The 17751-nt window shown below is 40.0% G+C and overlaps 2 protein-coding genes across 3 annotated transcripts; both read left to right on the top strand.

Annotated features, from left to right (window-relative positions):
- The first annotated feature begins 1808 nt into the window (after positions 1–1808).
- On the top strand, positions 1809–5252 carry lsm10 (LSM10, U7 small nuclear RNA associated). 2 transcript variants are annotated; one of them, XM_061059542.1, is made up of 2 exons: positions 1809–1964; positions 4151–5252. In XM_061059542.1, exon 2 carries the CDS (start codon positions 4172–4174, stop codon positions 4583–4585), a length of 414 nt encoding a protein of 137 aa, XP_060915525.1. In that variant the 5' UTR covers positions 1809–1964; positions 4151–4171; the 3' UTR covers positions 4586–5252. The 2 variants fall into 2 exon arrangements, with proteins under 2 accessions (XP_060915525.1, XP_060915526.1); XM_061059543.1 differs by lacking the exon at positions 1809–1964 and adding an exon at positions 2635–2833.
- Positions 5253–8264: 3012 nt separating this feature from the next.
- Positions 8265–17405, top strand: eva1bb (eva-1 homolog Bb (C. elegans)). The gene is made up of 3 exons (XM_061060445.1): positions 8265–8676; positions 13680–13833; positions 16376–17405. The coding sequence occupies exons 2-3, from the start codon at positions 13767–13769 to the stop codon at positions 16801–16803; spliced, it is 495 nt and encodes a 164-aa protein (XP_060916428.1). The 5' UTR covers positions 8265–8676; positions 13680–13766; the 3' UTR covers positions 16804–17405.
- Positions 17406–17751: the final 346 nt, after the last annotated feature.

The following is a 17751-nucleotide window of genomic DNA, read 5'->3' as shown; positions in this document are numbered from 1 at the left end:
TGACCTCTCTTTTAAACTATGTGGTAGATTAGGTCACCTGTTTGGCTTCTTTTGATTTATTTGAGGAGCCAGGTCGCTTTGTTTTGGGCTGGTTTCCATAGAGCTGGTTGCTACTCTCGCGAGATCTGGCAACACTGAGTGGGACTAAAGTGTAGTTTGAAATGGACTCGGTCATCTCTGGGACTTTCTGACATTTATCTGCAGTCTTCTCTCTCATGTTCAAGATGTTCACAATTGTTGGTTCATTTTGTAATAAGATATTCAAGGAACCAAAGTGCCCCCTCATAACTCTAGCTTCAAATGTCAATGTTTATTACAAAGGGACTTTGTCATAGTCATAACAATGTTGATTAATAGAAATTAAGATGTTTTGAGAACTGGCTTTCTGGACTTCTGGAATTCTAAATGTTCCTAATAAAGAAAAAAAAGTGTTGCATCAGGTCTGTAGGAGCCATTTTGTGTTTATCGTTGGCATGTTGTATAGATTAGATTTATCTGAACATATTATTTTCCACTAGGGACACTGAATGCACAGGGGCGTGTATATATAGTGGCACATGTGAAAGGAAAGGCAAGGCACAGGTAGGGGGAGCACAGACAGTTCTCACCAGACCAGCATTCATGTTTCAGACCAGCACTCAGACAAACTACAATTCATTCATTCTACTGGCTTCACTGGAAATTGTATGTTTTTTGTTCTCATATCTCCATCAAGTCACTTCAATAAATCTTCAACTCAACTTTAATAACGACTGGAAAATCATTGTTTGCATCTGCGTAAGACTTCACCCCTACCTGTGTATTAATGGCAATAATTGGAGCAAAGGAAACATTTGGAAAATTGCCATTACAAGGTCCCTTTACTGAAAATATACCGAACCGAAGCTTCAAAACTTGGAACCGCACTGAACCAAAATTTTTGTGTACCGTTACACCCCTAATTATTATTATTATTCATTGTATGTATATGTATTTTAAGGGGGAGGGGCTTTTAGTTCACTACGTATGCTTTTTATCAATAGCCTGATTTAAACTATAATCATTTAAAATATCTTTATTGGTTATGAAGTCATCCTAGTTTTGTTTTAATAGTCAGGACACTTGTTATTTGTATCAAACGAAGGAAATATTTAAGAATCAGTAAACAATGAAGGAAAAATAGACAAAAAGCAACGATCAAGTGATACAAAACAAACATGTTAATGTAAAAAAAATAATGATATTCCATCTTTTGATACTTACAGTATTCTCTATTTTATGGATAATTTAAACCCTTCAGTTACTGACATGGTAAATGTTATTTTACTCATGAGTAAATATCATATTCACTGTAGTAAGTGGAGAAACAGCAAACCCTCCTTTGACTGGTTTATAAATGATTTCAAATATTTTTTCTTATCTCTGAAAAAAATGAAATCTAGCAGGATTGCTAGAAAGATTGAGTGCTGACTTATCGAAATTCTTGTTGTTTTGATTTCTGGCCCTTGTTGAATTTTTTTTTTGTCCTTGCTCCAGTTTGTTGTCTGTTTACATTTGCCTGATGTTTTCTTTTGGAAAAGTTTGATTTTCATTTAATTATTTTTATATATAATCCCTCCTAGTCTTGATTTATGTTTGAATTAATTTGTTCCTGTGTATTTTGCTGTTGTATGTTCATCCTCTTTAAGAGTTTGTATATACATTTTTTGTATATGTTACATTTGTCAATAAAGACGGTTATAAAAAATAAAAAAAACATGTTAATGTATGATGGTTTGTTTCCCGGAGAAGCCTGCAGAGGACGCTTTTGTTCCGCGCTGACGCGTATCTTCGCTGACGCAAACTGATACGTCATCACGTTGCACTTCCTGGTGTTTACTTCTTGCGGGAACTCAAACTTGCTAGGCTCGTCTGAACGGTCTACATCCACCTGTGAAGGTATTAGACTTAGGTTTTCGTGTGGGATACGACTTCAACTAGTGCAGGTAAATATAAAACACGACACTGTTGTTACTAAGAGAATATTTATTCATTGTGCTCTATTTGAGAAGCTGCTGAAGCTAGTTAGCTAGCCGGCTACCTGCGATTTATCACTTTATTTATTTTAGATGCAGGTGAATTAAATCGCCCGAATCATCTGTTTCTTTCTCCATTAATCACACCCTGACTGCTTTACATTAGCCTCGTAATCATTGTGAATAAAAGAAACAGATAATTGTTGTTTTCTTTTGTTTATAAGTTTATTAGCAGCTGAATTAAATCAATGAAACATCAGGACACGTGTTCTTACCTGATCATGAGAGTCTCCTGTACGGTGGCTGGGAAGTGCAAAGCAAAATGACAAAGTGTTAAACACTTTTACATTTTGAAAAACATTTTAACATTTTATGAAACAAAATTGCAAAACCAAAAACACTTACCGAGGACAAAACTAATTTACAAAGAATGTGAAACACTTTTACAATCGCTGAGACAAATTTACAAACGACAGAATCTTGAGGGAAAGGGAACGTACGGCGACAAAAACAAAACAAACAAAATGACCCCTCACTCGATCACTTCCGGGTCCACTTCCGACATTTGGTACATTCCCATTATTGTCAAGATTCTGTCGTTTGTAAATTTGTCTCATCGATTGTAAAAGTGTTTCACATCTTGTAAATTTGTTTTTCAAAATGTAAATTTGTCTCACATTTGTAATTTTGCTTTGCACTTCCCAGCCACCGTACTCGTGGCCAAAAGAGGCAGCAGCACAATTTACAGAGTTTCAGCTCACACGCCTTCATTCATTTCTCTTTAGACTCTTTGTAAATATTTCACCAGTGATTGTGCATCTGTCACGAACTGGCTCGAAGTAAGTGACAAAGGAAGGGAATCACATGAAACAAGGTTTAAAGGAAGTTAATTTATTATCAAACTATTACAAAACAATCATAATTATGTAAATCAGTCATGAACGCAATGTATGGACGAGTGTAGTGTTGTAAAGTGCAAACAAACACAAACCAGTTGGTGGAGGCCTGAGAGAAGAGAAACACAAGATAGAGTGGAAGCCACTTATAAGCAGAGTCCTGATGGACTCAGGTGGACCCCGATGGACTCAGGTGAACCCTGAAGGACTCAGGTGAACCCAGTTGGACTAATAACCTTCCTGACTCCGCCTACTTTCTGCCAAGCCAGGAAGTCAAACAAATGCAGACAGAGCAGGACGTCACACATCTCTAAACTTTAGTGTTTGTAGTTGAGTATTTTCAGGCTGGTTAGTTCAAATGATGTTTCAAAGCTTTTCCAAAATGTGTTAAATGATCAGACTTTTTTTATTTACATGTTTTATGTTTCTGTTGAAGCTGCAAAGATCACTTTTTTTTTTCTTTCTGTTTCAAGCTTCTTAAATGTAAAGATCTGTTCTTATATCCGGTAGTGATTAACTCGTCATTAAATGTTTTACTAAAGATGGAAGATATTTTCACACACCATGTTGGGCTCGGGAAATCAACATTATTCAGATTATTATTTTTTATTATAATACATGAAATAATTCTGCACTTCTTCAGTTTATAATCATTTTAGACTTTACTTTATTGTCTCCAAGGGGAAATTCTTTTCCACTTCACAGTACAGTTACGGACAGCACGCCGACAGATAATCACAGATGGACAAACACAACAAGATAACATGCAGACAGATATATAGACAGAGTGGGACTGGGGTGATTTTATTTTGGCTTTTTGTTGAAGGCTGCTATGGCTGCAGGCACCAGGCTTTTGCCGTATCGAGCCCTCCTGCACAACAGGGACCTGTACCTGCGTCCCGAGGGCATAATGGGGAAGTGGCAGTTGAGTGGGTGTGTGTTGTCCAGTGCGATGCGTGAGATGGCCTTGAGATTGAGCTCTGACAGTGTGGGGAGACCAATTCATTTGGCAGCTATGTGTGAGTTTGACCCGGTTTTTGACAGTGAGCATGTTAAAGAAGCAAGTGGAACTGTAGAGCAGGATGGGCTCATTTCAGTTTTAAGACCTCACAATCAGTCAAATTATTTTCCAGTCATTGATTAAAACACGCCGGGGTTCATAGACAGATATCACACATGTGGTAGATAAACATCACTTACACTCATCACATTATATTCTTCAGTTTTAGCTCATCCTGCCTCTTCGTACCTGACCTCCAGATATCCTCGTCATCACAGATCATGGAGTCAGAGGAGACCGGATCCCCTCCGTCTGGTTCGGGGTCGACTGAAGTCTTCAACTCCATCCGGGAGCGCACCATCGCCGAGAACAGCATGGTGGTCCTGCTGCAGGGCCTTCACGGAGAGGTGACCACGGTAGACCTGAGGAACGAGAGCTCGGCGCGGGGCCGCGTGGTCAACGTGGACGCCTTCATGAACGTCCGTCTGAAGGATGTGGCGTACCGGGACAGACGGGGTCAAGTCACACAGCTGCAGGATCTGTTCGTCACGGGCAGGAACATCCGCTACGTTCACATCCCGGACCACGTGGACATAATGAAGACAATCGAGAGCCAGCTGGCCAAGATCCACAGAGTCCGCAACTTTGCCAGTCAGGGAGGAGGCAGAAAAGAGTTCAAGACGAAAACAAAATAATGTTTTTGTTTGCTAAAGGACAGAAAAACTCTGAGTTCTGCTTGAGCTACGTTCCCGCCTCCTGTCCAAACTTTCCTTCACACTATGTTTGACTTTTTCACTTTTTCACGCCTCTAAAAGTCCAAAACCTGACAGACGGAATCTTCAATATTTGAGGCAAAACTTGTGATGAAAGGTCAAAGGTTGACCTTGCAGCTTAAACGTTAGTTAATCATTTAGATGTTAAACAGAGTGGGTGACGTTTTGTCCTCCTGTGTTTCTAGAGAATTCTGACATCGTGCACCCAGCAGGTAAAATGTGAGACTGAGGTTAAGCAGGTTTAAAAGGTGTTGGTGATGAATCAGTTTGTGCTGTCATTGTGAGGTCACCAAGGTCGAGAAAGACACTTATCGACTGGGGACGTTTTCTCACACACCTGTAACAAACAGAATCTCTTTTTAGTGCCTTGTTACGTCTCATCTGACCTTAACATTAATAACAGTATATCTGATTCTTTAAAGGAACCTCTGGACCCGTTAAATCTGCGTGTTTGTGTTTTCTGTTTGTTGTATTTTTTTAGTTTTGATATTGACACTACAGTAGGAGGTCATATTCAATTTGATTTACAGAAATAAGAGTCATGTTTTGGAATTGCGTTCAAGAATTTGGAATAAAGATACATACAATTGACTCTGCCTCAAAGAACATCTCTGTTTTACTTCACAGACTGTAAATATAAAGTCACAAGTTTGAGTATCTGGAGCCAGAAAGGATCATAGTGCGACTCCTCTCCTCAGCCGGCAAGTTTCCTTTGGTAGTAATCTCTGTTTTTCAGTATATGAAAGTTTGAGATTGAGATTGCTTTGGTAGCAATTTGTCCAAAACAGGTCAACAGAGTGAAACATATCTTGCTTTATCGTCTGTTTTACTCTTAGTGTGACCATGCCTTTAAAAAATATCTTCTTTATTTGTATTAGAGGAATCCTTGAAACTTGCAATGAATTAATTAACTGAACATGAATATGTTTACTGAGTTATTTAATCAAGTGAAAAGTAGGGCAACTTTCTCATCTGGTTCCATACAGTCTTGCAACCAGTTCAGTGGCCTCCTGCTGGCCAATTTGAGAATGCAGGTTATTTAAATCGCTTCAATTTCTACATTTTTAAGAGGCTTTGTCTATGCCTCATATAGTCTCTGCTCACAGCACATCCCTGCTGTTAAACATTAATGTAGAATACAACACTCTACATTATGTTCAGGTGTGGTCCGGAGAGTCAGCACAAAGCTCGTCTGTAAAAACCAGCTTAGAAGTTAATAAGTGCCCATATACAGGAAAACATTACTCATGGTGAGTGTCGGTCTGGTGGAGGTTGAAAAACAAGCCAGCATGTTTCCACAGCCTCCACATCACAAACATCTCTGCTGCGCGCATCAGCGAGCAGTTGTCACTCTCCGCTCTGACGACCGGGCCGCGCAGGATGGGACTCTGGCTGCAAGCCAATAAAAAAAAAACGAGCAGAACGGGTGAAAGGAAGAGAGTGTTTGGCTTGGAAACTGCCAATACACAAATAGGATGGGGAATTTGAGGAATTTGCAGAGGGGTATGTTATTCCTACGGAGTATCAGGAAGAGGACAGGCCTGACATAACACGACACAGGCGGAGGCCGATGAACTGAGCACCAGTGTGCAGAAACATTTAAAGTCAGCAAATTAAATTAAGAGCAACATGCACGCAGGAATGTCCCAGAGCGGTCGGAGCATTGTTTTGGTTGTGGCCTCGGTGTGTTTTTTAAGGGACATATTTTTCTCTTGACTCCTTTAAGAAAACCAACCTGGAGAGCGTCTGAATGAGAGCAGCCACATAATGACTGCTTACTGCTCGGCTGAAAGACACGACCGAGTGCCACATCAACACTCATTCAACTCAGAATAGCACTTTGCAGAGGCTCCACCGCATAAACAATTCTTAAACAATACATCACACAGCCTGGGTCAGCGTCACAGACTCCAGCAGAGCTCCAAGAAGGGCTCAGAGTGAAGAAGAAGAAGCACTTCAAACAAAGAACAGTTCTACTTTCTTTTCTTTATGGTGAAAGTACAGAAGACGAATCAGCTTGATGTTCACAAATACATTTTTTAGTTGGTTAGTTAAGTCCGATTGTTCCAAACCGAGGGGTCAGGCCTCTATGAAGCATCACAGGAACAATAAGAGGGGTCTTTAGATGGTTATGAGGTAAGAGAGAAGGAAAAATGTCACTTTTTTATTCATACTTTCTGGCTTCCAAAGAAGAATCGTTTGACATTGTGTCAAGTTTAGGATCTACATGAGGTTGTTTTATTCACAATTCCCCCTCCGTAGTCTCAATGATGATGCTTTCTTTTAATTCATGTTTTTTTTTTAGTAAGATACTCATACTAATTTTTTACATTTCCCATGGGGAAACATTTAAAAGAATAACTGGAGAAGAAGAACTGAGACCTGGAATGAACAAAAAAGTTGGATTATTTATCAACAAACTGAGATGAATGTAAAAGCAAGCTGAAAGGATCGAAGGAGCCGATATGTTCAAAAAACTATCAACCAACAACGGATTGTAGGAACCGATGCGTAAATGAATAAACAAGCTGTAGTTCAGTGGTAGCAAACCTATGGGTCTGACCCCTCTGCTGGGTCACAGGATACATTTGAAGGGTCATACTGTATTATTTCTTCTCTTTCTTTGGACCTTGAACAGCCCATAGGAGTCACTTTTTTAAAGGTATCTAGGACATATTGGTGTAAACTTAACACTGGGTTTTAACACAAGCACACTGAGACAAACACACCCATCTTCCACAGAAGGAGTCCTTAATCTGGATCCAACAGTTGAAAATCCTTCTGGGTTATATTTTAGAGGATTTAAAACAAAGAGCGTCTAAAAAGACGACATTTAAAAAGCTAACGCGGTCAAATGTAAGAGGCGCTGAATGTAGAATGAATTGACTGATGCTCTTAGTAGCTTCTATTACACACAGAATAAAGTGCTGAGTCAGCATTAAATATAAACAGGTCACTGTCAAATATTCTTCCCTGGTAATAAAATTCAAAAGTGCACAGTCCAACACCGTCAAATACAAAACATACAAAACCCATTTTTTTTATTCATGAAAGAAAAATGGATCAAGAAATGTTTGGAGACATTATGAACCCAAACAGGACATTCAGTTTATGTTTATGGATTTCAAAACTTTATCCAATCAGGTGAAGAGTGCAAATAATAATAATTATAATAATAATTAAATGTTTCAACAAAAAAATGAACACAAACTGTCTCTTGTTAAGATGTTAAAGAGTTGATGCTACTTGAGAAAATGTTGTGGACTAGAAGTTTGATTGACTGCAGGATGAAGATGTAAAATTAAACCTTTTTACAGTGAAGCAGTAAATGTTCTTCATCACTTTCCACCTGTCCGCCTGCCACTCCTCTCTGTACTTTATAAACTCAGTGCACTCTTCCCCCCCCCTCCTCCCTCGGCGCTCAGATTAAAATACAAAGAGCTCAATTAATCCAGGAGCCCTGGGAGAAGTCCTGCGGCAATGTGCCCATGGCAGCCGACAAGTTATTTCCTGTTCCACCCTCTTTGGCTTCACAGTGAACAGACCTCACTGTGGTGCGTTTGTGGCCGGCAGAGGAGAGATCACCTCCCTCTGGTCAGCACGGAAGAAGGAATTCTCCAGGGGAAATGATTGTTTCTTTAAAGGTTATGACTCAGTTGTTTCATTTTTGGGGCTCTTATTTTGTAGCCAGATGCTGGTGAGCGTCTCTTATCTGTCTCAGGAACAGGAAACACCTCCTCTTCAACACGCGTCTGGACTGTTTGAGGCTGGTCCTCCTCCTCCTCCTCCTCCAGAGGATGTCAGGGAGTGGATCATAGTGGAAGCCGCTCTTTCTCCGGCTCCAGCAGCTACATCAAGCTCCTCTGTTACAAACACCAACAGTGACTCTCTCCTTCTCGTCAAAGTTATGGGATCTCATCTCATTTTTGCCTGAAACACCAGATCTGAATTTGGATCTTAACTTTTTTTGCTTTGCATGGGAAACTTTTGTGCAGCTCTCGACCAGGAGCAAGGTGAGTGATGGTCTGACTTTAGGATGATATCCGTCTTTACCTTTTACTGTTCTTCTACTAAATCTAGTTTTTAAGTTAATCAAGCCTTTATTTCACATCACTGGGGCTTTCTGTCTGAAAAACTTGCCAACTTTACTTTGCTGTCAGGCAGTAAACAAAGCAACAAAGTCGTTTATTAGTAGCCCTGCACCATGTTTTTACAACACCACAAACCATAAAACTCTTCAGAGGTGCAAGTAGCTGCAGCATGCCCAAAATCAACAAAACTTTTGATTCACATTCAAAGAGAGAACCCACTTTGTTTCATGTACTTTACTACTTTCTTGGCCGTCTTTCTCTTGTGCCGGAGGGAGGGGTTCTGACAGCGACCCCTCCTCAGAGAGACTGTAAACATGAAGTGGAAGCAGAGCTGCCTACTGTAAAATAACAAGTGTTATTTTCAATGGTTTCAGGTTTCTTCTTTTAACTTAAATGGGATTATCTAAGCAGGAAATGTGGGAGGGTTGACCGGGAGTGCATTTTATGGGGTTACATAAACAGCTACAGCTGCCGGGCTTTGCATGTGTTTAGTTAAAGTAGACAAGTTATTGGACTTGTCTGGAAATGTTAGGTGTTAAATCTGTCTGCCCCGAGACTGCGGCTGCATGAAACGGACATTTGTCTCCCTCTGGTATTGCTGCTGTGCTTCCAGCTCAGATAAACTCCACCACAAACTGTCCGTCATGAAGTCATGCGGGGCTCTGCATAAAGTATTGTTTTATTCTGCAAATGAAAAGAGAACAACACAGTCAGTGTGCTCGTAAGTTGACATCATTTTTTAACTTTACAGCGTCGTCTGTACAATTTGTTGACAGCTGGACCACAAAAAGTCCCCATCTTAATGCCTCTGTCTTTAATTTAGTCCTAAGGCCCCTTTTTGTTCCCAAATATAAGAAAAAAATGACAGTGGAGTTGGATTATTTCAGTCTGTTCCCAGATACAAGTGTCAGGAAAATTCAAACAAGTCAAAATATGGGATGTAAACCTTAATGCTTGCTCAAAATGTAAAGCTGCCGCCACTTAGCTTATAGCTTAGCACAAATATTGGAAACAGGTGAACAGCTAGCTTGGCTCTTTCCAAATAACTTAAACAGCATCTCTAAAAGCAAAAATAAAGATTAGGCTACAGCTCATTTGCATAATCATCATATTAGCCTGAATAAAAAACAATACTGTATTTTGCTGTTTTCCATGCAACAGGTCATGTTCTGCACTAAATATTCATCAACTGCTGGTAATAAACTGCAAAATATATAGTTTGACACTTAAACAACAAATGGAAACACGATAATAAGTGAGACTTTTTAAGCTGCTGGAAGGCTGTTCCTGTAGCTTCACTCTTTGTAGGCTAAGCGACATAAAAATCCTAAAATGTCTCCATTGAAGCAAAAAGGTTTCAAAGTTTGAAACCTATACCTGATAAGTTAACAATAAAACTTTTGAACACATTGTTTGCCTTCACTTTGAAATACTAATTTCTGATAGCCTACATACTCGTTTTTTCATGTTAGCTTTGGGTTAGCTTTGCTTAGCATAAACAGTGGGAACAGAGAAACCGTTAGCTTGAATCATTCTGAATGTGAACTTCATTATTTGTTAAACTGTTAAGTGTGTAATATGACAAATGAGCTTATGGGTCAAATTGTATTGTCTTTGGACAGAGATATGTTAGCTGTTAATCCCTGTTTCAAAACTATGCTAATCTAAGATAACTGTGGCTGCTAGCTGTAGCTTCATTTTTGGCACAAAGACATGAAAGTTATATGTTAAAAACAGCCAAGTTAAAGGAAATATGAAACCTGGAAATATTCAGTAACAATGATATAGAAAAGTTGAACAAACTTTTGGTCAAACTGTTAATTTAAAGTGGCTACATGTTTGCTTTCAGTTTCTTCTTCTGGGAATAGCCTAGAGGTAACAGCTAGCTTAATCCTTTCTGAACAGTGACTTTAGTATGTTTACGAATCTCTTTGTGAAAGCTATCTAATAACTAAGCAAATAACTTGTGAATGAGTAAGTTTTAAATGAGTTCTGATGTTGTGTTTGGACAGAGCTAGGCTAATTGTTTAAATCCTTTTTCCCAGCTATGCTAATCTAAGCTAACTGTCTACAGGCTGTAGCTGAGCATGCTATCGATGTTCTCATCTAACTCTAAGTGTGTATAAATGACCTCGAGCAAATTACAGAAAATATGACTTGATAAAAAGTCTGATAAGTGAATGTAGAACTGCTGGGTGTAAAGATCAGTAACTTAAACAAACCATGTTTTCTTTAAACCAACTGAACTAAAAACTAAATTGCCCACTTATGTTGTTAGGGTCTGGGGGCTGCAAATTGAGGGTGCAGATGGAGTCGTGCTTCTTCTGTCTGCGACTTAAATGTCGAACAGAAGGCATCGCTGGTTCAGATCCATCCGTTCCCATGAGTTGGTGAACCCTGAGTCAGCCTCTACCAGCGTAATTGCCCCACAAATAACAAAAATTAAAGCCTTTGAGAGTGTTCAGGGTCTGCCAAGAGTCACCAGGATAAGGATCAGGGTGGGAGAGAGACTCAAGCCCCCAATGGCATGAGATTGGAGCTAGGGCATGATTTCGTATACCCCGGAGAGAAGGCACCAGAAAGACAAACATTCGGCTCCCACGCACATTGTTGTTGTAACGACAGGGGAATGTGAGGGGGCGGAAATATCAGTCATCTTGTTTACATCAAGCTTTACTGTAACTGTGGGAATTTTTGTGACGGGGGGTTCTTACCAAATCCCCTAATGTAGCCTCATGTAACACTTAGTTTGTGAGAGCACTCTCTTTAGGGGACAGTTCAACAAAATTGCAAAGAAAAACATTTTTAGAAAGCAGTTACGATAAGACACCGTATGTGTTTAACCCAGAGCAACAGGAACATTGTTTCTAAGGAGAAATGCTACTGTTGAAGTTTAGCTAGCTGCATGACCCGGTGGTCCGTCCATCACTTTGGTCCAGACTTAAAATAGCTCAACTACTGTTGGATGGTTTACCGTTAAATTTAGTCCACGTACGCATGTCCCCCAGTTTAACCTAAAAAATATGGTAATTGTTTTTTATCTTACCTGGATCCTTCAGCGGGTTAAGAATTGAATTCATCCATACCTGATGGTAGATGTTAAAGGTCCCATATTATGCAAACGCGGATTCTCCTACGTCCTCTTGTTAGCTGTAGCATTAGCCGCATGTAACGCTCGGTTCTAGCCCCCCTCGAAAAAAATGTTGCCAGTGTAACGTCTTGTCAGTGTGAGATCACTGATCTCAGCCCATTGGCTCGTTGTGGCAAGCCCTGCAGCTCATGTTGCACGCCCGTTAACTTCTGTGGCACGCCCACGATATGCCGTAGCCTGCGGTAGCACAGTAGTGCTAAGGTGCTAATGTTTTTTGCTCCCCGGCCAATCAGATCAGACTTGGCACACGTGGGGACTCTGAACGTGGGCACTTCAGAGCCTTAGAGAGAGAGTCAGAAGCGAGCCGGTGCACGGAGCGGCAGAACATGAAAACAGACACTTTTTTATAACTTTAGCTATTGTGAACATACTTTAGTAGGTACATAGATTAAATATATGAACCCTAGACTGCGCCAGGCTTGGAAGGGGATAGGGGGAGAGATGGGATAAAATGCAGGAAGAGGGATAGGGAGCAAGGAGGTGGGGGGGGGGTGTTGTTCAGGCAAGCCGTCCATGTAATTTAATCCATGTACGCATGTCCCCCAGTTTAACCTAAAAAATATGGTAATTGTTTTTTACCTTACCTGGATCCTTCAGCAGGTTAAGAATTTAATTCATCCATAGACCTGATGGTAGATGTTAAGATGATTTTGGTTTTGACAGTCATGGTCCCCAGAGGATGAATCCTAATTAATTTGCTGATCCGCTTATTCTTCCTACAAAGCAACTATGAGGTTTAATTAAATCATTTTAGTAGAATTGTCGTTTGACTGTTTTTGCAGGCAGTCTACATTTATTCAACCCATTTTCCTTTTCTATACGAACAGGATATCATATGTTCACAACACACACAGTTAAACTTGTGTTTTCTTTTCCAAAGATTTCCATCTTATCTTTTGTTTTCTGAGGGGATCTCATGCAGCAGCTGTTTCACCAGCATCCTCAATTAGTGTAATTATTCTCAGCTGTGAAAGATCCTCAGCTTCTTAAGTGAATTGTGTTCTGACACAGTAGCCGCCTTAAACAACACACACTAAAATCCAGAATGTGTTTTAAAGAAGTGTTTATTTTTGGGCTTTTTATGCCTTTTGCAATAGGACAGTGGATAGAGTCAGAAATCAGGAAGAGAGAGAGAGTGGGGAATGACATGCGGGAAAGGAGTCACAGGTCAGACTCGAAGCCTGGGCTGCCCGCTTGGAGGACTATTGCCTCCAGACATCGGTTGCGTGCACTAACCACTAGGATACGGGTGCCCCAAAATCCAGCATTTTTAGTCTGCTTTTTTTTTAACTCTTGAGTTTTTGAGCACATCTTCCTCTTTCCCCAAGACTCTGAAACAGTGTTCTCAAACCTTTTGCAAAATGAATCTGAACAAGAAAATCCACTTCTCCTAAATAAAAGTTTGAGTTTCCTCCTTGTTAAATGTCTAAGTGGACACGTGGCTGTCACTTTTTCTGTGGGGGAAAAAGAACCCTTGATGCAGGAAAAGAGAGCCTCCTGAGGCGCTGATGTCATAAATAAAAACATCCCTTACAGACACACAGGGCCCCATATTGACATCTTGACCGCAGGCCTGAGTGTAAAACACTTACAAGGAACACAATGTCCTTGTCTCCTGACCCCTGACACCAGTTTAGATCACAGGAACCACAGGGTGGGGACACTTTTGGTCGGACTTTCAGCATCTGTTGAATGAGCTCAGACTTTCCCAGGACACTATTTTACATTTGTTATATTAAAACTTTTACTCATGCTTGTGTTTTTTGTTTGACAGGATTAGTCACTGGTGGACGGTCCAGGAGTTCAGCGTGTTAAATAAAGTTCTGGAGATGGTAGATATCTGAAACCACAGTGAACCAGGATGGAGCCAATAAAGAGAGACATGGAGCTGCTCAGTAACAGCATGGCGACATACGCTCACATTAAAGGTAAAAAATCATCGTGTCTATAACTGTGTAACACCCTCTGTGTGTGAATACATACGGTCTTATGATAAATACATTTGTAGAAATAAAAAAGGAGCCAAGTTTTGCCACACAAAATTCTGATTTTTTAAAACCTTCTCTTATATTTTTTCCAAAAAAAAAAAAAGTTGATTTAAAAACTATGTGCACTTCATCAATGAGAGCTAGATTGGAAGGTTAATGGGCAAACACTGTAATAGGCTTTCTGTAAACCAAGTATAAGGCTATCCCCAGGAGATAGTTAGCTAAGCTCGTTTGGAGAGATTTTCCCTTTGTGACATCACAAAGGGCAGTAGCCCCTCCCCCAGGTGGGTGACACTCCCACAGCTAGGTGTTTGTTCTGCCCTCTGAGTCTGCCTTCCCACCGTAAACAATAGGACATGGAGCGAGAAAGACCGAGCCACATCCCCTTCCAGAGAGGGGGCGTGGTCAGACACAGCTCATTTACATATTTAAAGGTACAGACACAGAAACAGCCTGTTCTGAGCAGGGCTGAAATAGAGGGGTTTATAGTCATGATCAAATACAGGATCAGAGTGGATTTAGAACAAGAAACTTCACACACATGTTTTGAGGAGCTCTGAGACTTATTTAAACTTTTTGAAAAGGAGGAGAATATGTGACCTTTAATACATTTCTAAGATATTTCCTGAGACAAATAAATGAAAACATGGTAAATAGCTTTAGAGGTGCTGATATTTGTATTTTGTTGCTGTTGGAAAGTGTTCATAATGTTTGTGCTAAGATTAGCTCGCTGGCTACCTGATTCTGCCCTTTGCTTGACATACATGTTCGAGAGTGATTTCAGAAAACAAAGTCTCACATTGTTAAAGTCTGTTTTAAAACAATACTCACATTTATTGTGTTCTGAAAATGTTGGTGGGTGTGTTACCGTTCCTCCTGTTTCTACTAAATCTAAATATGAACATGTCCTTGAAGGGGGGAAACCGTTGAAACCACAGGTCTATTTTACTGCAGAGCTCAACAGAAGACTTTTGTTTTGCGCTTGAAGAATTCCTCTCGCTGTCTAGTCTGAATTATTTCCAGGGACTCCTGTGTCCTGTTTTCTTTGGCCCACGACGCTGCTGCACAAATCTGTCAGAGAATCTGCTCGCATAGTTCAGTTTCCGCTGCTCCAAAGTATGCAGGAGAAAAGTTAAAGAGGTGACAGAATCTGTTTCTGGTCTGTCATCATCACACCCACAAATCATTTAGTGTAGTGAAGGAAGTATTACAATCCTTTTCTTAAGGTTAATACCAAATTAAATAAAGCTAAATATAGATGATGAAAATGTGGTTATATAGGGAAAAATAGCATCTGAGATTGAAATGTACTGATGTCATTATCAGGACGTTAATACTGATGCAACTTTAACAGATAACTGTGAAGCTTTTGGAGTTGTTGCTAGTGAAACTACTTAAGAGTGTTTATTTTTGTCCAGTGGTTTCCAACTTGGGGGTCAAACCGCTTCCAAAGGTCACAAGATAAATGTGAGGAGTCGTGAGATGATAAATGTGGGAAGAAGTAGGAGTAAAAAGAAAACAAACAAGAGTTATTAGAGTAAAAAACGTCTGAAGCTTAGAGGGAAAATGTCCCTTTACAACTAAAGATGTCAGGCGTTATAAAATAGCATTTGAAATTCTGAACAAAGAAGAGGTATGTTAAAATGTTTTTATTTATCTTATGACGTTTTCAGGCGTGCACAAGACTCCTGAAAACATACAATTTGTGCGGGGAAGTTAACTGACGTGAGAACGCAGCAGGAAATATTCTGAAAAGTGGTTCGGGGGTTATGAAGTTTATATTCTGCGACCCGTGTGATCTTGGTGCATGTAATGACACAGCGTTATTATGTTTTTTGCGACCCAGTTTGTTCATCTCCGCTGTTTCATTGATGCCGTTAATTTGTCCAACTACCCATAGCACTGACATAAAGACAAAATAGCTGTTGCTTTGTCCATCATCTTCAAATCATTCTTTTTAAATCATTTCCTGCCAAATGAGCGAGCTCTCCTGACCGACAGGGAGGTGCATGTGCGAACAAGCCACTCGAAGATTTTAAAATGCTAATTGCAACCATTGTCTTTTTCTGCAATATTTGAGCTAATTTAAGATAAGATAAGATAAGATAAGATAATCCTTTATTTATCCCACAACGGGGAAATTTACATTGTTACAGCAGCAAAGAGCAAAGATTGCAAACAAAAAGTGAACACAGTACAATTTAAAGAAAAAAAGAAAAATTAAGAATATACAAAAAAATTGAATCAAATAAAAAATAGATTTAAATTTTTTTTTTTGAAATTTAAAAATAAATTAAAAAAAACAAACTAAAAAAAATTAAATTAAATTAAATAAAAAAAATAAAATTAAAATCAAAATTAAAAAAAAAATAAAATAAAAGAATAAAATAAAATAGATCAGCTTTAGTTTTTAATTTAGTTTTTTTTGTTTACTTTTAACTGAAATGTTTACTTCAATTCTTTGTGTTTTCTGCCCGCTCAGCCAACCCTGAGAGCTTCGCCCTCTACTTCATGATGGGCGTCTGTTTCGGCCTCTTAATGGCGCTGTGCCTCCTGGTGGCCGGCATCGCCTGCAGGACTCGTCGCCCTCGCAGGCCTCCACCTTCCCCTGAGAGGAGACAGCTGAAGGAGTCCAGTGAGGAAGAGGAGGACGAGGAGGAGGAGGAGAGTATGGGGGAGGAAGATGTGGAGGAGGCGGAGATCCCGAAAGTGACCGCGGGGCCCCTGAGTGATCGCAGCAGCCAATCAAACGGGACTCTGAGGAGCGTGAATGTGTTCGCATCGGCTGAGGAGCTGGAGAAGGCTCGACGCCTGGAGGAGAGGGAGCGAATCGTCAGGGAGATCTGGAGGAACGGACAACCGGACATCCTGGTCACAGGGACGGGGACTATTGGACGAGTGCATTACTAACAGACACTTTAACCAACTCACAGACTGCAAAGGGCGGGACAGTGACCACACAGCACAATGGAAGGAAACATTTTCATCACATTTTGTATGATGGGACCAGTGTCAACATTTTAAAATAAGGGACTGTCTGAAAACATGGCATGGTCACGTTTAAACGAAACGAAGGTTGAACTTTTCTTTTCCAATAATAGTTATGATACACTTCTGTTTACATGAACTACAATAACATCTGGAGAGTCCCTCAGAAATATTATGAATGAGTATAGTGATGAATAAATACAGACAAAATACCCTTCATGTTTTCAAAACATTGCCAAATGTGTTCAGGAAAATTCTCAGGCTCAGAAAAACTCAGGCTTTAAGTAAATTTAGACCATTAAATAACAAATCAAATCTTTTGAATGTCTGTATTTATTCATGAAAATATTTATTTCATGATGTCATAGATAATTAGATATACACTTCACGCTGTAATGCTGTTTGGATTGATTTCTTGTGATGTCGCTTCTGAACATGCATCAGACTTGGATTCATCTGTAATTAATCATCTTCATCATCTCGTCATATCTGTCTATTAAATTAAAGTTGAACCACCTTTTGAATCAACAGCAGGACACATGTTCTAGGAGACGTGCAGTTTGTGTGTCAACATAAACTTACTTTTTTTCTTGTTGAGTATGAATGAGTGAAAAAGCCGTGGTGATGTCATGGTGATGTCATGGTGATGTCATGGTGATGTCAGTAAGCGGCAAAGCGTTAGGAGCTGAGCACGGTTTAATGTGTAGCCTACCACATAGAGCAGGGGTGGGCAACTGGCGGCCCGGGGGCCACATGCAGCCCCCATCAACCCTCAACGTGGCCCTCAGGTCAATTAATTGGAACCATGAAGAAAACATGACAAAATCTGCCATGAAATCCAGAAATATGTCCATAATAACATTTGATCAG

Source organism: Labrus mixtus, chromosome 16 (genome assembly GCF_963584025.1).
Source record: "Labrus mixtus chromosome 16, fLabMix1.1, whole genome shotgun sequence".
NCBI lineage: Eukaryota > Metazoa > Chordata > Actinopteri > Labriformes > Labridae > Labrus > Labrus mixtus.
The sequence above is the reverse complement of the archived record's forward strand: the minus strand, read 5'-3'. Positions and strand labels throughout refer to the sequence as shown.

Excerpts from the sequence above, each read along its gene's own strand:
- eva1bb (XM_061060445.1), top strand. The coding sequence starts at position 13,767 with ATGGAGCCAATAAAGAGAGACATGGAGCTGCTCAGTAACAGCATGGCG. Across the intron at positions 13,834-16,375 it reads GACATACGCTCACATTAAAG|CCAACCCTGAGAGCTTCGCC; the intron begins GTAAAAAATCAT and ends CTGCCCGCTCAG.
- lsm10 (XM_061059542.1), top strand. The coding sequence starts at position 4,172 with ATGGAGTCAGAGGAGACCGGATCCCCTCCGTCTGGTTCGGGGTCGACT.